This window comes from Trichosurus vulpecula, chromosome 2 (assembly GCF_011100635.1).
Source record: "Trichosurus vulpecula isolate mTriVul1 chromosome 2, mTriVul1.pri, whole genome shotgun sequence".
Classification (NCBI taxonomy): Eukaryota; Metazoa; Chordata; class Mammalia; order Diprotodontia; family Phalangeridae; genus Trichosurus; species Trichosurus vulpecula.
The window spans coordinates 100,596,935-100,619,892 of NC_050574.1; the positions used below are offsets into that span (position 1 = coordinate 100,596,935).

Here is a 22,958-nt window from a genome sequence, read left to right on the forward strand (position 1 = left end):
GGAGTAGGTATGGTGGAGTTGATTTGCCTGCCTTTGTTCAGTCAGTCTTCTTGGCTAGAAGTCCCTTATATTGACTCTTGAACCATTTAAAACCATCTGTGGCTCAGGAAATAAGCTTGACCACTCCTGCTGTACTGGTTTCATTTGAAAAAAGTAGAATTCTTATGAAGATCAGATGATGTAACTTAGTAAAGCACTTTGCAAACTTTAAAGTTCCATGTTGGTGCTATTGTTATCATTAGTCAGGAGGTTAATGATTTCAGTGGCGTGGTGCTCCCTCCACACATGCAGTTTACAGCACATCCATGCTCTAATAAATGGTTTTATAAGTTGCTATGACCAAGAAAGTCATTATTGGGGTTGGGCAGCAGAGGGGGAGAAGGGGACACAGCAATCTTCTAGTGCTTTGAGGAAAATAATAATGGATAGCAATCTTGGTTTCTTAGTTCTATGTTTTGTTGTTGGGTCTTTTTAGTATGTCTTTTATCTTGTATATAAGTGATAAGTTATGATTCAATGTCTGTCAAAGCACATAATGGAATTTACATCATTGCTGTAGGTGGCTTTTAATGTGTCTTATTTGAAATGCACTTTTGGTAGTAGCAATGACTGTTCTTAAATGTTTGTGGTTAAATTATTTTGTTTATTTTTTGTTGAAATAAGACTTCAGATAGTATGTGTATAATGAATAGCATTTCTTACTAAGCACCAGCCTGTGTACAAAGTAATGTTGTAGGCCCAAAATAGATTAAAAAGTTTAGGTGAAACACAGTTCTTGCTCATATAGAGGGTTAAAATGCAAATTCAGATACCTATGATATATATAATGACCCTAACCCTAAATTCGCCTCCAATTCTGATTTTGTTTCTAACCCTAAATTTGTTTCTGAGTTGAACTTTAAAGGTAGTCAAAGAGAAAATCAAAGACAATGATGTGTACTCAGGAGGGTGTAGAAAAGTATAGCCAGTTTGTTGGAAGCAGAGACTGTTTGGAAGCAAAGTAATGTGATATTGTGGAGGGCATCAAATACTAGTCAGTAATAATAGTCAAACATTTATTGAGTGCATACTATGTGCTAGGCAGGAGAGTTCGAACTTTACCAGTTGTACAGAAGAGAGTCACTGAACCTTTTTTTTTTTTCTTTTAAACAAAGGAGTGACGTGATCAGAGGAGAGAGTACTGAGTCAGAAATGCCCTGCAGGAGGCTCTTCCTGGACAGGCCTGATTCAGGCTCGTTCAGTGGCTTAGGCTAGACGTTGAACAAAATGAGACATTGGGAGATCATTAGTATGGAGAACAGTTTCAATCCAGTGGCTGGAGATGGAAGCCTTGCTGCAAGGTGTTAAGCAAAGAGTCAGTGAGGAAGTAGAGGCTTTAATAGTAAACACCTTTTTTGTTTGGTTTGCTGATGCTTTTTGGTTTTGACTACATATCAACTACTCCCATTCCACTGCCAGTCCCAAAATCCTTCTTCACATAAAGAAAAAAAGTATAGATAACTTTTTCTAGAAGTTTAATAGTATGGGGAGGAGAGGGATAATAGCTTGGTGGGCTCGATAGCTAAAAATATTTTTAGGATTGGAGAGATGTGAGCATGTAGGCCTATTTAGGAAGGAAGCATTGACAAAGGAGAGATTAAAAATGCATCAAAGAGAAGATATTTATGGAACAAAGGCCTCTAAGAAGGACATTGAGAGAAGAGAGAGATAACTTTTGTCAGGATGAAGGTTGTATGCATCATCTTTTTGTGACTATCAAATGATGAGGCAATATAAGTAAAGTGCTTTGCACAACTTAAAGTGCTATATAGATATAAGCTGCTGTCATTATCATCAAGAGTAAGAAGGGTAGAGGACTGGGTCTGTCAGAGCTTAGGTTGGTGACCTCAGCCTTCTCAGAAAGATAAGAGGTCATTTGCTCTGAATCTGGGCAAGTGCATGGTCTTTGGGATTGAGAGGATAGTTTAAGTTTGGAAATAGGATTTTGGAAAGTGAGATAGGGATTCATTAAAGCTGAAAGATTATTAAGTGGCGCAAGGGCACAGCTAAATTGCATACCATGAAGTAAATATCTTTAGATGTATCTGGAATTGTCAGTGGAAAATTTTTCCCATGTAAGCCCTGTCTGAAACAGAGTTGACCTCACGACCAGGAGTTTTTAACTGATTCTAAGGGGAGTTTGGGTTTTGAGGGAGGGAATGAGAGTAGTTACAGTATGGCTAAGGGCATGATGTTTTCCTTGGCATTGCCTAAGGAAGGAATTGGGACACAGTTCTTGCTTTCTGGGGTCGTGTGATAAAGCAGAAAACAACAGTGTATCTATGAACCATATAGAGGCATGACATTTGCAGAGAAAATCCTGGAAAATATTTACAATACACTTTTGTTTTTTTTTGAATTTTTAAATTTCATTTGTGTAAGCATTTATTCCATCATTCATTGAAGAATTGTTGCCCTTTAATGACCTTTCATCTTGTTTAATTCTTGTTCATATATTGTTATAAATCCTCCACAGAGGATCCTAGCATACTATAGATTTTCCTCCTCTTTTAGGATCATGGGGGTAACCAATGTACCATTCAGGCTATATTCACAGATCATCTCTCTAGCTATATGACTGACTAACCTTTTCAGATTATTCATATCCTTGGAATATTTGTATGCTACTTCCCTTACGGAGATTATTATTTATAATGTGCTAAAGCTTTCTCCCACCTGTCTCTTATCTTTCTATTGTTTTTTGATTTCTCTGCAATTTTAATTCTTCTATGATTATAGTGTTCAATGATTTGGAGTCATATACTGGGAAACTATACAGAGTAAAGAGAACTTTTTGCAAGAGCAAATGGTTTGGGATCATTAAAAAGCACAAAACGACTTCACCATTAGCTAAATGATGATTTTCTAATCTCTGTGCTCAATTATAGGTTCAGCCCATTTTCTATCTGTAGTACTTGTCCAAGATACACATATTGATAGACTAATTTAATTGTCTGCCATTTGACTCTATAATTTTTTGGGCAGTACACAATTTTTATCCACTTTATTTTGCCAATATGGATTGTTGGAATAATCTTTCATATTGTTATGTGTTTTACTGAGAATGCTTGGTAGTGTTGAATACCATTAAAGAACATTGCTTTCAATAGGGAAGCCAGCTTTGTTTGGATTTTGCATATGACAAATTTTGTGATTGTGATGAATGTTTTTTGATGAGAATTTATCTTTCAATTTCACATTCGTTTGATAAGTCTTCCCCTGCCTGTTGGACGTCTTGAACTGGATGTTCTACAGACATCTTAAACTCAGCATGTCTAAAACTGAACTCAGTATTTTTAACCCCTAAACCCTCTTTTCTCTTCCTAACTTTCCTGTTAAGGTACTATTATCTTCCCAGTTACTCAGACTTGCAACCTTGGATCCTCAATTCCTATCATTTCCTATATCCAGTCTGTCTCCAAGGCTTGTTCTTTTTACCTTTTTCTAACATCTTTTGCAAACATGTCCTTCTCTTCACCTTGGTGCAGGCCCTCATCACCACACACTTGGACTATTGCAAGAGCCTTTTGGTTGGCTTCCCTGCCACATGTTTCTCCCCATTCTTCTCCATCCTCCACTTGCCTGTCAAAGAGATCTTCCTGAAGTACAAGTTTGACCAGATCACCCTTCTATTCATTTAAGTTCAGTGACTCCCTATCACTTCCAGTATCAAATATAAAATCTTCCGTTTGGTTTTCAGAGATCTTCATAACTTGACATCCTCCTCCCCATTGCTTTGCCTTCCAATTTTTCAGTCTTCTCACACCTTGTTTAATCCCTCCTCCCTTTCCCTCTTCCATTCAGTGATATTGTAAATCCTTGTAAACAAGATGTGCTCCATCTCTTGGCTCTGGGCATTTTCACTGTGGCCGTCCTCCATACCTGGAATTGCTTCAAGTCTCAGATAAAATCTCACCTTCTATAGGAAGCCATTCCTGATTCCCCTTAATTCTGGTGCCTTTCTTTTGTTGATTATCACCAATCGATCCTGCATATAATTTGTTTGTACATGGTTGTTTGCGTGTTTTCCCCCTCTCTGTAAGCTCCTTGAGAGTTGGTACCACCTTTTGCCTTTCTTTTTATTTCCAATGCTTAGCATAGTGCCTGGCATATCACAGGTGCTTTATGAATGGATGTTTATTAACTGACTGAAGCATTTGTTGCATGAAAGTCCCTTTCTGTGCCAAGCATGGGAAATATAAAGATATGTATGGCATACATCTTTTTTATAAGCATTATATAGACTAATGATGGTAATAACATGCATTTGTGGGAGAATGAGTTAATTGCAAAGGATAGGTTCAAGCTAAGTGCTATGAGATATTTGAGGAAGAAGATTTCACTTTAACACAAGCCTTGGTCCAGGTGGGTTAGTCATGGTCAGAGTATGTTGTTATAAAGCTGGTTACACTTGAGTTGAACTTTCAAGAGTGGAGTGACTTTAACTTGGGGCAGGGCAGCATTCTACACATGGGAGAAGACAACATGAATTAAATGTATGGACAGATACAAGAGAAGACAGTAGGAGAACGGGAAATGGAGAATAATCCAATTTAAATGTAATATGGAATATGTGAAAGAGTAGTATGAGACAAGACTGGAAAGGTAGGTTGGAGTGAGTCTATTAAAGCTCTTGAATTCTAGGATCAAGATTTTTTTTTTTTTTCCTTGACTAATGAAGTTTTTAATGGTCATGTTAACTTCAATTGTGTTTTACAACCAAATATTTTTTTTTTAAATAAATTTCTTTATTTATTTTTAGTTTACCATGCACGGTTCTACATAGTTTTGAGTTTCAGTTTTTCTCCTCACCCTCCCCCCTCCCTCCCCAAGACGGCATGAAGTCTCATTTAACTGTCATGTATAACTTCGCATTGAATTAATTTATGCACTAGTCAAGTCGTGGAGAAGAATTTTGACCAATGGAATGAATCATGAGAAAGAAGAAACAGAACAAAAAAAAAAACAAAAAAAAACCCCAAAAACAAAAACTAAAGAGAAGCAGAAAAGGCGAGCATGTAGTGTGCCTCAGTCTGTATTCAAACTTTGCAGTTCTTTGTCTCGATGAAGATTAGGATCAAGATTTTATACTTTTGGAAACTTCCCACTTCTTTTTAAGTAGAAGCGTGGTATCAGAATAGTAGATCAGGAAGATTATTTGAACAAGCAGTTTGAGAGAAGGATTGGAGAGAAGAAAAATTGGAGATTGGAAAATTAGGAGATTTATAATAGTTTTGATTAAAGAGAGACGAGGGTCTGAACTAGGTTGGTTGTGGAAAGGAGGGTATAGATACTAGAAACATTTTAGAGGTAGATTTAACAGGAAGCAGCATGGTATAGTAGATAGTGTTCCAGAAGTTCTTAACTCAAAGGGCCTAAGATCCTCTTGGAGTGTAATTACTCCTACCTTGGTCTGTTTGAATGGAGTTCAATAAATCAAGAGATAAGGCTAGAAGTTAAAAGTTTAACATCAGCTGATGGACAGTTGCCAGGTAGAACGCAATTCCCAGAACAAAGGGAGATACATTTATAGGAAGACATGGGTGACAAAAGGAGCCTTTCAGTTCAGGCTGCTCTGCCACTTTTCTTATTTCAGAGGTTGAGTAATAGGGGCAGTGTATTGGGTGATTTGGGGGAGAAATTTTAACTTTGGGGTTAGAGTGGGTTAACCTTGGCATCTTAGGAGTTGCCAAAGATCAAGTTTGTTCCAGTAGAATGTTTTATCAGCTATCCTGGCAGGAATTCTCTAAGACAGTGGAGGCTACCTTCAAGATAGAATTGGTGGCTATTCTTGAATAAATTATAGGTTGAGGATCTGTTTCTCTTTATATAATCTTGTAGTTGCATTTCTTTGACCTCTTAAGATTACTTTTTCTCGTTGGGAGAATATGTTGCTCCAAAACTCACAATCTTGTTTCCTCTGTCAAGATAGGTAATGAGTCAGGAAGACCTTGGTTTAACACATTACTGACTATATAACCTTGTTTGTTGTTGTTTAGTTGTTTTTCAGTTGTGTCTGACTCTTTGTGACCCCTTTTGGGGTTTTCTTGGCAAAGATACTGAAGTGGTTTGTCATTTTCTTCTCCGGCTCATTTTATAGATGAGGAAACTGAGGCAAACAGAGTTAAGTGACTTGCCCAGGGTTACACAGCTAGTAAGTGTCTGAGGCAAGATTTGAACTCAGGAAGAGGAGCCTTCCTGAATCCAGGCCCAGCACTCTACCTATAACCTTTCCCTCCCCTCCCACTCACCCTTGCTCATTTTACCTTAATTCCTTATTTTTCAAGGGTCTGGAGATCATCAAAAAAGATATATCAGCCTGTAAGATTTCTGCTTGTAGCTCTATAGATATAGAGATGTAGATATATTTATCTATAGGTATACATATGCATATACTTGAGAGGCATTTGCATAAGGGTGAAAGATGAAGCCTTCAGAGTATATAATGTTAAGGAACTTGCCTAGGGTCACACAGCTAGTAAGTGTCTGAGGCCAGATCTGAACTCAGGAAGAGAAGTCTTCCTGACTCTAGGAAATAGTTTGGAGGGAGAAGAGAACCAATGACAGACTCTTTGGAATATCCATATTTAAAAGATGAGAGGAAGACAAAGAAACATTTATGAGAGAAAAATTAGAGACCCATGAGAATTATGTCACAGAAACAACTGAAGCTCTTCAAAAGGACAGGGTGGTTTACAGTGCCAGATGCTGCAGAGGTGGAGAATGGGGAGAAAACTATAGGATTTGCCAATAATGAGATTATTGGTGACCTTGGAGAGAAAGCCATTTCAGTAGTGGTAGAGAATAGAACACTGGTTGCTGGGGTTGGATAATTGCTGGTGTAGTGAAATTGAAGCAACCAACGTAGGCCACCCTTTGCTAGATTGTAAAGTAAAGACATGAGAGGGTGAGGTTGAGCATTTGGCTCAGTATCTTTAAAACACTCTGTTCCAGGCACTGCGCTAAACTTTGGGAATACTGATACCAGCAGAAAGGAACTTAGATTCTAATGGGGGAAGACTGCAAGCTTATTTTTGATGGTTGGTTAGAAGTTTTCATAACTTTGCAGAAAATTGAAAGCTTAGGAAGGGCTTTTGTCATTCAGGGTTTACTTTTCTGCCACTGATCATTCTTACTGCTTTTGTGGTGGCCCAAAGTTTCCATCTGTGATTTTCTTTAAATCTGGGATCTTTAACAGAAATGTGTGACATAATGGTTTAAAATCTGCAAACTGCTTTTATGTACAATATTAAGGTTTCATCTGTGATATAAATTTTAGATATTATTATCTTTATTTCGCAGATGAGGGGGCTAAGGCTTAGAGAGGTTAGGTGACCGGATTTGCCCATATTCCTGTTGTTGATAAGTGTCAACAGTGAATTTTGACCCCAGTTATTTTTGACTCTTCAGTCTGCCTCTTTTTACCACGCCAGGTTCGAAAGACCCCTAAGAAGATGGGTAAATTATAGTTTCCAGCCTACTCTAGGGAGGATCTCAGGAAATCTATTCTAAACTAGGACTCATAGAATCCTATACTGGTTTGGCTACGTGGGAGTCTTGGAGTCAGTCTATGTACCCAGGAAAAGTTTGGAGGTCAGGGAGGGAGGTAGTTAACCTTTTGGCTTCTCAAATCCTAACAAAATGTTGTCTTTTGGATATCAGACACTATCTTAGGCTTCAGTTTATGAATTGAGGGATTCTAAATTTAAGCCTTGACCAAAAGAGAAGAGAGAGAAGTTGTGTTTATGCACGTACATCTTGTAGACAGACTTGTAGCTTCCTGGAACCAGACTCCTTGGAATCCTCTATAAATATTTTGCGATTTGCATATTTGGTAGGTTATATCTTATTAATATTTACCTTATCACCTTGGTAAATTCAGAGTTGACCGTCCTTTTGTGTTGAGTCTACTTAAGATTATGAATTCGTATGTTTTTCTATTCTCTTCTGAAGATCAATTAATCAAGGACCATGTCATAGACATTGTACTCCTTAATCTGGAAGTCAGATTTCTATACCTTAATCCTTCACACAGAACTGTAAACCTGGAAGAAAGTCCTTTTTCAGCAGTAGAAATGATTGTTCCCACGTGCATATTTTATTTGACAAGAGGAGTCTTGTCAATGGGGACCTTTGAACCTTAAGGGACAACCCAAAATTAGAGCTTATTTAGTTTTTTTTATACAAAATTCTGAAAGTTGAGTTATTTTATTCTCAGCATGCGGCATATTAGAAGTGCCAAATTAGAAAGTTATGAGGAAGGACAAGGGCTACTACTAGAGGTAGCCATGTGATATCAGTGAAAAGTGATCGTTTCTGGCATTCTGGGACCATTTAATATAAAGGATCTGTGTATAAAGAGTCCTAGTGGCTTCTAATGATACCTTTCTCTTAGTGTCAGTGATTGTTCATTATGATATCTCTTGAATCATTAATGAAAGTTTAAATTATGTGTAGTATGCTTTAAGAAGCAGGTAAATGCATGATATATTAATAATAGCTAATAGCTAACATTTATATAGCTCTTTAAAGCACTTTACTTATACGAACTGATTTGATTTAATATACTAGTATATCTAGTATACAGTATTTGTTTCTGTGGGGTTAAGTGAACTTGCCCAAGGTCACATAGCTAGCAGTGTCTGAGGCTAGATTTGAGCTCAGGTCCTCCTGACTCCAGGGCTGGTGCTCTACTCACTGCGCCACCTAGCTGCCCCCTGAATTTATTTTTAATGGAAAGATTTAAGTAAAGCTGTATAAAACCTTTGGTGCTTAAAAGAAGGGTGAACTTCAGTTTTCTGGAAAACTTACTTAATGTGGAGTACTCTATTCCTCTGCAAGACTAGGTGATGTTAATAATAATAATGATGATGATGATAGATGTAATAGTGATAGCATTTATATAGCACTTTAAGGTTTGCAAAGCACTTTACATATGTTGTCTCATTTGATCAGCAACCCTGTGAGGTAGATGCTATTATTATCTCTATTTTACAGATGAGGAAACTGAGATAGACCCCTACTGTCTGAAGTGGGGTTTTAACTTAGTTCTTCCTGATTCCATTTGCCTGCCTCAAATAGATAAATGAAGTGTTACTTTTAGTACACCTCTTTGACAAATCTTAAATAACTAGGGTGTATTTCCTTGTGTACTGCTGGCTTAAACTTCATATTTGATAATTGTTTTTCCTTTTAGGTTCTAATGACATCGTGATAAAGGCACAAGTTTTAGCTGGTGGTAGAGGAAAAGGAACATTTGAGAGTGGCCTCAAAGGTGGAGTGAAGATAGTTTTTTCGTAAGTCTGTCATAAATGTCAGACATGTTTCAGAAAAAAAATAAAAATATTTTTATGTTTTATTGAATAATTGAAATTACAAGATTTAAATATTACATAAGAGATTTATAATGTTACATGACTTGTTTGTTGTAATGTGATCAATATCAACCTTTTAGAGAAGAGCTATGATGTTTGAAAATGTTTTCTCTTTTCAGTCCAGAAGAAGCAAAAGCTGTTTCTGCCCAGATGATTGGGAAGAAGCTATTTACCAAGCAAACAGGAGAAAAGGGCAGGATATGCAATAATGTATTGGTCTGTGAGCGCAGATATCCCAGGAGAGAATACTACTTTGCAATAACAATGGAAAGGACTTTTCAAGTAAGTTATTATATACACAATGCTCCTACAGTATAATTGGTATATTTAGATTGAAAATCCTTTTATGTGGACCTCTCTTAAAGTAGAATATGATTGTATTGTTTATATTATGACTCTACTGTTTACTTGTATAACTTATTATGCTGTAATTTTAAATAAGTTAATTTGCTGTATGAGATGATGAAAAGACAACTCCAGGTAGAATTCCATTACAATGAACTTCATAAGATGTCCATTATGTCATGGTGTTTTGTTATAGCTAATACAATACTAGAAATTATATTCACAGTCTGCCACAGGACATGAACCAAGTGCTTATATAATGAATTTACAAATAAATACTTCATACTTTTGAGAGGAAAGAGAGGAAGTATCCTACACGCACAATACCACCTATTTTTTCTTTCAGTATTTCAGATCTTTTTGTGTTTGGTTGGGAACTTAGAAATTTTAAGTGAGTTTTTCTATTGAAGATGATTGGGATGTTTTAAGTGGAAAGAGGTGAGAGAAACTGAAGGATACCTCTTACTTTGGGGTAGGGCAACAGAAATAAAGACCTAGGCTATATTCTTCTCTTAGTCTGAAGTGCTAATAATACCTCTAGAGTACAGTGTGAAATCTTTTATTAATATATAAATTGAGGGAGTTGTACAAATTATTTTTAAGGTGTCTTATAAGGGACTTGAACTGATTCTATGATCCTGTGGTATTTGGGAACAGAATTAGCATACGTTTTATATTCTAATTGCATTCCTCTAAGCATTTGCAGTCTCTACTTATGTTTTGAAGGCCATTGCTTGACCCTGTATTTATCTGTGTAAAAAACAGCTTTTTTTTTTTTTTGTTAAAAATACTGTTTCAATTTCTTAGTGCCTAAGAGAAGATTTGTGGTAAATCATTAGTTACTGTAGAAAATTTAATGTAACCAAATTGGTAATTCAGTTAAGTTCCATTCTCCCATTGGTGAGTTCCTTGTTACCTCCATTTTGAGAAATGACCTACATCAGCCGTCCCTTATTCTCTGAATTTTGCCACTATGTCCCTTCATAGTGATAATGATGGTTATCGTAAGCTTAGTGTTTATATAGCACTTTAAGGTTTGAAAATGCTTTATAAATATTACTTCATTTTATCCTCACAACAACCTTGAGCTGTTGTTACCTACATTTTACAAATGTGGAAAACTGACCGGAAATGGTTAAGTGACTTGCTCAGGCCCACATAACTGATAAATGTCTGAGATGTATTTCAAACTTAGGCCTTCCTGACTCCAAGACCAGTGCTCTATCCACTGTGCCATCTACTTGCTTGTCACAAGTATCCCTCTCCCCACACCAGTTCCCTCTTATGTGTTGGCTTCTCATTAGGATATAAGCTTCTTGAGGGCAGGGGTTGTCTTTCTTTTTGCTTGTATTTGTATCCCTAGCACTTAGCACGATGTGACTAGCATATAGTAAGTGCTTAATTAGTATTTGTTGATTTAACTTGACTATTTAACTCAAAGGGTGATTCAATATAACAAGTATTTCCACATTTTCTGTTAAAAAACCTTCAGTAACTCACTGTTGCTTATGAAATAAAATTGCTTATGAAATAAAAGTCCAGATTCCTTATTCTAATATTCACGACCTTTCACAACCTGGTTTCAACTTCCCTTCCCTGTCTTCTCTCATATAGACCCCTTCACATACAAACCATATCTGGTTTGCCCAGAGAATAGCTTACATGAAGAAGAATGTGTAAGGGAAGTCTGAAAAGGAGGTAGATTTAGGTTGTAAAAGGCCTTGAATGTTAGGGTAAGGAATTGGCACTTTATTTAGTAGGCAGTTGAAAGTTGAATAGGAGAAGGATGTGAAAATAGCTTTGTTCCATAGAATCCTTTTTTTTTTTTTATAATTTTACCTATTCTAATTTATAGTTATGTTTTAATTCTAGTTGTTGCTTATTTGTAATGTGTAAAGTCTTTTGAGTCTAGAATAAGTCATTGGACTCACCTGAATCCCTTGCAAAGGTTGGGGATTCCCAGACATGTGATTGGTGTAGAGTGAGAAGTTGGGATGTTTTATGAGCACAGCATGGTTTAGTGGAAAGAGCCTTATATTTGGAGTGAGGACTTGGGTTTATTCTGTTTCTACCAGGGTAGTGGAAAAAATTTTGGAGTTGAGTGATCTTGGTTTGAATCTTAGCTCTATCACTTATTGTCACCATGGGCAATCTTTCTGGGCCTTAATTTCTTCATTTGTAAAAAGGAAGGAGACAAACTAATTGCTCTCTATGGTCTCTTTAGCTCTCATATCCTATGTTTTTTCTTTTGTTTTGTACTGTGAAAAGTATTTTCTCAAGCATAACACTAGATGGTAGTAAAACCCTACTAAAAGTATAAAAACCTTTACAGAAGTATCATTTTACTACGTATGTTATTTAGTAACTAAAATGAAATCTGTTTAAAGACTTTCTTCTACACTTTTTGCATGTGTACTGGCATGTTCTTTCTTCAGTGATCTTTGAGATGCCCAAACAAATCCATTTAATGTTTTGGAGTGGTTACATGCTGTTGTATTGCTATGTTGTTCATATAGCCATCCCTGTATCAGTACTTCTAGTTTTAGCTGGTAGTAGATATAGGGAGGGTTTATTAATATGTTGTATTATATCCAGAAGATGAGTGGATTTAGATATTTTTGGCCAAGTTCAGATTTGTTTCCAGATAATGTTGCACATTTATATCTGCCTCACATTCAGTTGAGGAAAATCTAAAAAATCATATGTAGCTATTTCAAAGACAGCATTACATATCCAAAGTAATCTCAGAGATTTATATTAGTGGAACGCTTTCAGCTACAGTATAGGTTTGTTGTTGTTTTTAAAGATGTTGAGCTCATTAAGTCCAGGATTTTGAGGAACTGGAGACACAGCTTCAAAATCATTTGGTTCAACTATAGAGTTTGTTGGAAGCATAAAAACTGCTGGTGGACATAATCACTCAAATAGTTGGAAAGCTTGCTGAGACATCCAATTAAGCAAAACCATTCTGGGCATGTTTCAAGGTGAAATTGGAAAGAAAGAAACATACAGATAAAAATGGGAAAAGACTTATTAAGATTTTTCGTAACAGTCATTTTTACCCCACAATGATAGTAGAGTCACCTCATTTTGATGTCTGAGTCCTGGGTGTGTTGTTTGTAGAAATGGTAAGAAAGAAAATAGAGGTAGGAAAGGCAGATAGACTAGATATATGCAGAAGGTCCTTAGAGGTGACAGTTTTGAGGGCTTTGGGGAGTTCAATTCGCAAGGTATATGAAAGAAGGAAAGATAAAAAAGAAGTAGAAAAGAACAAACTTGTACCTTATTACCAGAGCATATCATTGCCTACCAATGCACATGCTTACTTTCTCATCTATAAATACATTTTTTAAGAATCTACATGTGAATTAAGAGCGTTCCTAAAGGTATGAAAAGGAAACAAGGAGACTTTCACAGATTATATTCTACAGCAGGCCACATCTTGACCATCACAGTTCACTGAAAGATGCAGGAACATCAAGATTCCACTGTGCTTTCTATTTGTTACCTTGAAAATATCAGCAGAACAGAACACCAGTTTAAAGGCATAGTAGAAAGAATTATGGATTTGGAGTTAGTGTATCTGGGTTTATCTACTGTCTCTGCTACCCATGTGTGTGACCTTTTGCAAGTCACCTTCTCTGGACCTCAGTTTCCTCATCTGCCAAGGACTAGATGGACTAGATGACTTCTGAAGTCTCTTACAGTTCTATGTTTCTGATCCAAATGATGCCAAAGAATCTCACAAGATTCCTTTAAAGACATAACAACAGAGACAGCTTTGACCTTTGATTATTAATATCAAGTGAGGCAGAAAATAGGTGTTCACTCTTTCATAGAGACTATTTGGCACAGACTCCAAATGATAGAAAGGTTCTCTTTAAATGGTGAGACCTACCAAATGAACCTATTTGCTGCTGACTCTGTCTTGACTGCATCAAGCCCTGGGACATTGCAGACCTTCTCAAAGGAGATCCATAATTTGGGAGAACAATCTCAAGGGATGGAACAGGGAGGGAGAAAAATTTCCATTGTCAGTGTGTCACTTGTTTGTGGTTGCCTTTTGCATGAAGAGGACATGTATAAGTTAGGGACTACTCCTGAGAGATATATGCAGTGTATTAGGTAGGAAAATGAATTCATTGCTAAAGTACTGCAGAATATGTAATTAGCCTTTGTTGGTGTTTATTTTCTTCTTTGAATTTATTCTTGGTTTGTCATATGAATTACAGTCTTAGTGTTGGAGGGTGTCTTGGAGATAATAAAGACCAGCTTTTGTTCTCCCTGTTTCCACATTTTATATTTAGCAGGAAAGAGAGGTCCGCAGGGGTAATGTGATTTGTTTAAGATAACACAGGTTGTAGCTCTCATTCAAACATAGCTTGTCAGATTCCAAATCTAGCATTCTCTTTGCTTTAGACCATATACCTCTCTAGGATATTTTCATAAATACTTCTCATATACTTATTTTTTTTCTATGAAAGTGATTTATTATAAGGAAATTTTAAATATAACCAGTAATATGAAAATAGTGTGACTTGCATTTACAACCTTGATTGGAACTCTTTGTTGTACATTTATTTCTTTATCATTCTATGAATAGTTAACAATAAACAAGTGTAACAGAAGAGGTAATTTATTTAGAAGTAAGCATACAGAATGACGAACTGAGAATTCTTGTTACTTAGTGTTTTTCTCCTTGTATGAGACATCATTTTAAAATAAAATCTGAAGTACAAAGGATAACAAATTCTCATTTGCATATACTTTCTAATCCCTCTCGTCTGCTAGTCCTCCTTATTGAAAACCTAGTTCAGAAACAACTATTCCAGGTGACCTTCCTTGACTGAACACATAATACATTTGTTTATTCCAATATATAGATTTAGCACTTATATATTAAAAATTCAGCTTATGTGATATATTTTAAAAGATATATTGTGTTGCATAGTATTCTTTAGTTACTTCAATGGGTATATTCCTTCTCCCCTTCTTGAGGGCAGGCTTAATATTTTCTTTACCCCTTGGGATCCATTTAGCAATCTGGGACTGTATATAGTACGGATCCATCCCGCTGAGTGAGCTGAAATCTGACTCTTGTCTTTTACCTAGGGTCCTGTGTTGATTGGAAGCTCTCAAGGTGGTGTCAACATTGAAGATGTTGCAGCAGAGAATCCTGAAGCAATATTTAAGGAACCTATTGATATTGAGGAAGGCATCAAAAAGGAACAAGCCACCAGGGTAAATTGCTTCAAGACCCTTTCTCAGCCCTGCAATTTGAGAACTTTTATAAATACTTAAAAAAAATTTACACAAAGCAAAGTATGGTGTGGCATGGCTGTATGGTTTAGAAGTAGGACTAAAACCCAGTCTTTGTGACTCCAAGGCTAGTCCTTAAAATCTGCTAACTTTACTCTCCACTAATCTCATAGGTTTAGAACAGTTGTTCATTTGAGATGTAATTATAAGACCTTTAGACTTATTTTTGTTTTGTCTGTTGAAGTTGAAGAGAAGCGATCATTGCATGAATGTATCACAACACAAATTAACCCATGGTAGCAATAGTTTGTACCATCAGCTATAAAATATAAAAGTACATATTGTTTCGTGTCCATATAAAAATGAGTAACCATTTAGTTAGAACAAAAGATTAATATCGAATATTATCTGAAATTAAACATGCAATTGATTCTTGACCTGTGAAAAAGAAATTCATTGGGGATGAAGTACTGTTGAGCTAGAATTTCTGATTTTCATAAAAGATCACAAATGGTAGGGATAATAACCATGACAATGAATAAAGTAGTTACCAAATTCTGTATAGTACTAATGAAAATGTTCAGATGGTTCTAAGAGTTTATTTTCAAAAGTGAAATGCCTATGGCATTTTAGGCCTTTTATTCAAATAAATGACTAGTTGCCAGAATTATGGCTGATAGTAATAGTTAAATTTAGTTAAAAGAATAGACTAAAGAGAAGCTTTCATATATTCTGCAAATATTGTGCCATCCTTGAGAGTGATAATATTGAACAATGAAGACTTGACATTTCTGTTGATATTTAAAGGAAAGCTCCACATGTTATTCCATATTTTTGAAGAAATTGGTAACAGGTGATGAAACATGGTACTTCCTTTGTGACCTAGGACAAAATTCAGAGTCAACAGTGGAAAATTTCAGTATACCTGACATCCAAGAAACCATGATTCAGAATCACAAGTAAATAAAATACTTTGCATTTGCATAGTGCTGTGCATTTGTAGAGTTCTTTCGTGTATTTTCTGATTTGATACAGTAGCCTCTTTAAAAATAGATTTTTATTGATTTCTTTTGTTTTCACGTCACCTAGATTTCCCTTTTCCCTCTCCGTCCTTTGTAACAAAGAATTTTTTAAGAATGAAAGCAAAAGAGGAAAAAAAAAAGTTGAGTAAAACTCATGAACATATTGAACAAGTCTAACATGATATGCAATGATTTGGACTCATGGACTATGCAAAGGAGTGGGGTGAGGTTTCTTTTCAGACCAGTACTTTGGTGCCAAGCTTGTGTAATAACAACCTTTTCAGGAAAGCAGTGTAGATGTTATTTTCATCAGTTTGCAGATGAAGAAATAAGAGGCCAAAGAGGCTATAACTGTCCAGAGGACACGTGGCTGGTAAAATCCAGTTCTTGAGTCCAGGTTATCTGACTTTATACTCTAGTCCCTTTTGCACACAACACCACCTTGTAGTGTTGATTGATTTTTATTGAGATGTGGAAGCCACAGACTAGAGTGGGATTGGGATTCTTGTCTGTGGAAAGCAGTGTCATTATCCATGGAGATTTGAAACATGGGAGAGAAAAATCATTGCCATGAGATGTTTTCTAATAACAGTTTATACAGGGTGAATAGATTGAGTGGGGTCAGAAATAGGGATTGTAAAATGGAGGCAGGTCATAATCATTTTGGACTATAATGTTCAGAGAATGTTTGTTCACTGAACTCCTCCATTCTGTTTGCTTTGTTAAGTATATAGCATGCTTTATTAATGATGAGGCACCATTGTTCATGTAGAACTTAATCTGTAATTTAAACAATCTCAGACCTATAATATAACAATTCAGAAACATTTGAGAGAAAAAAGGAGTAAACTGTGGCCCAGTGGTCGGCATGTTTGCTTTGTCAGTGCTTTGGCTCCTGGTGTACTTTCTGAGAGATAGATTTTGACCAAAAGTGCTATTACTCAGCTTGATTGACTACCTTGCTTGCTAGATTTAATTACAAACAACTTTTTGCTGTTTTCAAGAATCATATCCTCAAATGATGAAGATTTTTGACTATTTGAAAATATTTAAAAATATGTGCAGCATCTCTGTAGGCAACATCAAAGGAGTTCCAAAAATGTTTCGATTGGTAGTAGTTTTGTTGGAATAAGTGTATAGCTTCCCAAGGTAACTACTTTGAAGGGATCAAAACTCATTTGTGTGTGTGTGTGTGTGTGTGTGTGTGTGTGTAGTATGTTTGTTGTAAGAATCTCATTATTTTTTTCATTACACTTCACAAAATGTCAGAATCCAAAGAACTTGAAAGGAAAAGTGGTTTTCATAACTTTGCTGTTTTTTGGAGAATAGGCATAGCAACTTAAATGAAATGTGGTTATTAGTTCATGTGACATACCTATTAATAAAACTTAAACCTTGAAATTCCAGTCATGGCCAGATTGTGCTTTAAATGAGGAATATGTCCAAATAAATGCAAAAGGTTACTGTGCAGATAATTAGCCTTTAGTCATTCTGTTAAATGTAATTTGAGTTCTCGTCTGCTTTCCATGGCTGATTTTTTTTTCGCTTGATTTTTAAGTTTCATTTAAACATTAAGTCTCAAGTTCTACATTGATGTGTTTACTAAGCGAATCTTCAAAAGGAAAATAATTTATTACTGTTAGGGGTGGGTAGTTTCAGCTGTTCACTGATTCTACATTAAACTATAGAATCCCAGAAAGGATATTAGAGATCAGTGTACTGAGAGTCTTTGTGATACTTCACAAAATATAATTCTAGCTCCTGTCTATTATATTCTTAAGTAAATTGACTTAATTATTTTAGATTATCATTTAAGAGTTCAATTTTATAACAGATTGGATTATCCTTTTATCTGTACAGATTGGCCAACTTATTTTTTTCAGAGTATCCTAAAATATCTTTCCTTTCACTAATGTTTCCATATTCTCATAATTTAGAAGTGGTGGGGTCCTTAGAGATTTAGTCCAATACCTCCATTTCTGCAGTTGAGGAAACTGAGGGACAGAGGAGTGAAGTGATTTGCTCATAGTTAAACAGAAGTAGAGCCCAGGTTTAGACTCAGGTCCTCTGACTCTAAATCTAGCACTCCTTCTGCTCTGCTATACTCACTGCCTTACTCACTTAGATACTTTCACCTGAATCCTTTTGTAATTCAGGAATTTTAAAAATACTTTAAAATGTTTTGCTCTAAATTTGTACCACTGCAAAATAGCTTTCTATTATTAAAATGTGCTGACTGTACATTAACAAATTAGAAGAAAAAACATGTTCTTATGTGTTGATTCAGCTTGCACGGAACATGGGATTTCCTTCAAGTCTTGTGGATTCAGCAGCAGAGAACATGATCAAGTTGTATGAACTATTTTTGAAATATGATGCAACCATGGTAGAAATAAATCCAATGGTAGAGGATGCAGATGGAGGTGGTAAAGTATCTTCTTTTGTCATTAAGAGATTTATTGTTATCTTTGTATATATGTCCCCGTGTCTAATATTACACTTAGTAACTTGAATTAAGTATTCTTAGCTTTTGACTCATAATTTTAAAGCAGAGTAGTAATGCTATAGAAAGAAACGTTAAGGCTGTTTGTTAAAACAGATACCTCAAGCACAGGCATGGGGAATAGTGCACGTGTTGAGGATGAGTAAAATACAAATTAGACTTTAGAGGGAATTATGACCATTTCTTGACACTGATTTTGAAGAAACCTTGTGATTTTTAACTATTACTCATCTTTTTGATTAAAATGATAACATAAGTATGAGGGCATTAGTATGTAAGTTTGATACTTGTCTCACAGGGCATTCATTTTTTACAACGTGTTGTACAAGGCAGTGACAGTATTGTTGGTGGGTATTTTTGTGGTCTTTTGAGTTCTTTTAAGACTTTATGCATCCTTAGAGTAGAGATGGGAATTGGACCTGTGATTTTATTGTTGCAGGGAACTCCAAGAAAAGGAAACTGTCTCCTAATACAACTTGACACCTTCTCTGCAAATCATAGTCTTAAACGGTTACCTGTGGGAGCCAGAGGTTATTATGTGACCCTTTTTTCCAAGGGTCACACAGCCAATATGTGTCAGAAATGGGATTTGAACCTAGGGCTTCCTGGCTTGGATTGACGGTGCCACTGCTTCTTCTCACCATACATATTAGGCCTCATGAAATAATGACAATGATAAAATTGAAGAAAAAGGATAAAGACCTGTCTTTTGGCTTTTTGTGATTTGGTTTCACATTTTCCTATGGAAATGGAAGCTATATTTAAGGTTGCTTACTTCTCTCTAGACTTTCTGAATAGTTTTCAAATTCCCCACGTTGGCCTTGTTAATATACTTAAGACTTTACAAGTGAATTCACTTATGTTGCCTTTTTATTTTCTCCAGTATCTCTTGTTTGTTGTTGTTCAGTCATTCAGCTGTGTCTGACTCTTCATGATTGCCATTGACCATAGCACACCTGGTCCTTCTATCCTCCGCTATCCCTTGAAGGGATTAATTTTTATCATGATACTATCTTTCCATCTCATCTTTTTCCATCCCCTTTTCTTGTTGGTTTCAATCTTTTCCACTATCAGGTTCTTTTTCAATGAGTCCTGTCTTCTCGTTATATGGCCCGAGTATTTAAGCTTCACCATCAGTATTTGACTTTCCAGTGAATAGCCTGAATTAATTTCTTTAAGTATTGACTGATTCCATCTCCTTCCTGTCCAAGGGACTCTCAAAAGTTTTCTCCAGTACACATTTTGAAAGGGTTAATTCTACAGCACTCAGCTTTCCTTATAGTCTCTCGCAGCTATACACTGCTGCTGGAAAAACCATAGTTCTGACTATATGGACCTTTGTTGGCAAAGTGATTTCTCTGCTTTTTTTAGTATACTGTTCAGATTTACCATAGGTTTCATTCCAAGGAGCAAGAGTCTTCTAATTTCATGGCTGCACTTGCCATCTGCAGTGATCTTTGAGAATATAAAATCTGACCCAGCTTCCATTTCTTGTTCTGTTTGCCAGGAGGTAATGGGATTAGTTATCCAAGATCTTAGTTTTTTTGATGTTAAGCTTCAAATCAGCTTTTATACACTCCTCTTTCACAAATATCAATAGGCTTCTTAATACTTCTTTACCTTCTGCCATCAAAGTGGTATTGTCTGCATATCCTAGATTGTTGTTATTATACCTTAATTCCAGATTTTGGTTCATCCAGGCTGTCATTTTCACATCTTGTACTCTGCATATAAGTTAATAGATAAGTTGACAAAATACAATATGGTTGTATTCCTTTTCCAATCTTAAATCAATCTGTTCCATGTTTAGTTCTAACTGTTGCTTCTTGGCCCCCATGCAGGTTCCTCAGCAGACAAGATGATCTGGTAATCCCATCTCTTTGAGGTGTTACCACAATTTATTGTGATTCATAGTCAAAGGCTTTAGTCAGTGAAACAGAAGTAGATATCTTTCTGGAACTCCCTTGCTTTCTCCATAATCTACCTTCTGCCTCTTTGAAAACCAGCTTGCAGAATCTTAAACATAACCTTGCTAGCATGTGAAATGAGCATACAGTTGTTCCGTAATTTGAATATTCTTTGGCATTGCCCTTCTTTAGGATTGAAACATAAACTGCGTAAACTGATCTTTTCCAATCTGGTGGCTACTGTTGAGTTTTCCAAATTTGCTGGCTTATTGAGTACAATACTTTAATAGCATTATCTTTTAGGGTTTTTTTTTTTTTGGAGGGAGGAAGCCAAGCCAGGGCAGTTGGGGTTAAGTGACTTACCCAAGGCCACACAGCTAGTAAGTGTGTCAAGTGTGTGAGGCCTGATTTGAACTCAGGTCCTCCTGACACCAGGGCCAGCGCTCTACTCACTGTGCCACCTAGCTGCCCCATCTTTCAGGGTTTTAAGTAGTTCAGCTGGAGTTCCATCACTTCTACTTGCCTTATTGTTAGCAATGCTTCTTTCTAAGGCCCACCTGACTTGGAACCTTCAAGGTCACACGTGGCCTCCAGGACTCAGGTTCTGCACCCCTGCTCTAATATATCTGGCTGCAGATCAGTAACAACTATTGTGTTTACCAGTGATGTTAAGGTCTTTCTTATGTTCTGTTTAGTTCTTTTGTGTATTATTGCTGCTACTTCTTAATCTTTTCTACTTCCGTTAAATACCTACCATTTTTATCTTTTATCTTGCCCATTTTTGCATGAAATGTTCCCTTGATATCTTCAGTTGTCTTGTAGAGATATCTTTCCCATTCTATTGTTTTCTTCTGTTTCTTCACATTGCTCATTAAGAAAACTTCCTTACCTCAGTTGGCTATATCTTTTCCTTTCTTTCTTTGCTCAGCTATTTGTAAAGCCTCATCAGACAGCCATTTTTCTTTCTTGTTCTTTTCTTTGGAATGTTTTTTGTTGCTGCCCCCTGTACAATATTGTGACCCTCTCTCTGTAGTTCTTTATTAATTCATTCTTTAGGCACTTTATCTACCAGATCTGTCCTTTAAATCTAAGGGAGATGTCATCTCTCTTATATTTTTAGTACTGTCCATGGATTTTCTTGGCAAAGGTACTGAAATGGTTTTCCATTCCATGCCAAAAGGATCACCTTTTGTCAGAATTCTTCACTATGACTAGTCTGTCTTGGGTATCCCTGCATGTCATAGCTCATAGTTTCATTGAGCTATATGCAAGCCCCTGCCATGACAAGGAAATGATCCAGGGGGACTAACATCACTTACAGATTTCAAACTATCAATATGTGGGTACAGATTATAGAATAGGAAAGTTTATGGGTTCAAGGCAGTTTATCTTACAAGGTAGATATTAAAATACTTTAATAAACATATCTATATGGTACTTCAGACAGACTATATAAAAATCCTAATGTGTTACAGAAAGTTTAGGGAGGGGACAATTATTTATGCCATAAGAGAAATCACCAGAGGAGTCCTTTATTTAAGTGACTCATTTTTGAAAAATTCAGCGTAACAAACACTTTGAGAGTATATTTACTGTCTGTATTTTTTGAAGTTCTCTTGCTTATTATGTGTATATTATTTGATTAGTTGCTTGAAAACTTGCACAAATGAGGCATTGGCCACTATATTATTTTCCTGGTGATGTTCTGAAAGTGCTGAGTTAGTGTATGAATAAATTATTCCATCAAAACTATTATTTATATGGCCATACCATAATTCTTGACTTTTAGATGGAGCTGCTTTGTATTTCAGGATCACTTGCCTGCTAAACTTTAATTTATCTGCTTATGAGTTGATGGTGTTGTGAGGTGGAGTCTAGTGGCAGATTTAACTCCCAGGAATGTTGCCTAAAAGGCAACATTAGTTTGTTAATCCTTGACCATAACTCTATCAGTGAGGATAAAAGTAAAATCTTTGTTGTTAGTAAAGTAATGACAGTATATGCCTTTTCCTAACTGAAGGCTATTTGATCTTATAGAACAGGAATATTGTTGGAAATCATTTGTCTTTGACTCAAAGTTAAGATCATGTATCCATTATTCTTCCTTTTAAGTGCTGTGTATGGACGCGAAGATCAATTTTGATTCTAACTCAAATTATCGTCAAAAGAAAATCTTTGACCTGCAAGACTGGACTCAGGAAGATGAGAGAGACAAAGAAGCAGCTAAGGCAGATCTCAACTATATTGGCTTAGATGGAAACATAGGGTGTTTAGGTACCGTATATATGTTGCATATGATTGGTTAATATATAATTTTTGTTTATATAACTTGTGAAATTTATCTTTTCCCCTCACCTTTAACAGTAAATGGTGCTGGTTTGGCTATGGCCACAATGGATATAATAAAACTTCATGGAGGGACTCCAGCCAATTTTCTTGATGTTGGAGGTGGTGCTACAGTTGATCAAGTAACACAAGCATTTAAGCTTATAACTTCAGATAAAAAGGT

At 36.1% G+C, this 22,958-nt stretch overlaps 1 protein-coding gene across 1 annotated transcript in view; it reads left to right on the plus strand.

The window, feature by feature from the left end:
- Positions 1-22,958, plus strand: part of SUCLA2 (succinate-CoA ligase ADP-forming subunit beta) — a 49,883-nt gene that overhangs the window by 13,564 nt on the left and 13,361 nt on the right. Inside the window, exons 3-8 of the mRNA XM_036745939.1 lie at positions 9,236-9,335; positions 9,533-9,695; positions 14,871-14,999; positions 18,327-18,465; positions 22,562-22,723; positions 22,814-22,956. Coding sequence (XP_036601834.1) covers positions 9,236-9,335; positions 9,533-9,695; positions 14,871-14,999; positions 18,327-18,465; positions 22,562-22,723; positions 22,814-22,956 — 836 coding nt within the window. The remainder of the gene's footprint in view (positions 1-9,235; positions 9,336-9,532; positions 9,696-14,870; positions 15,000-18,326; positions 18,466-22,561; positions 22,724-22,813; positions 22,957-22,958) is intronic.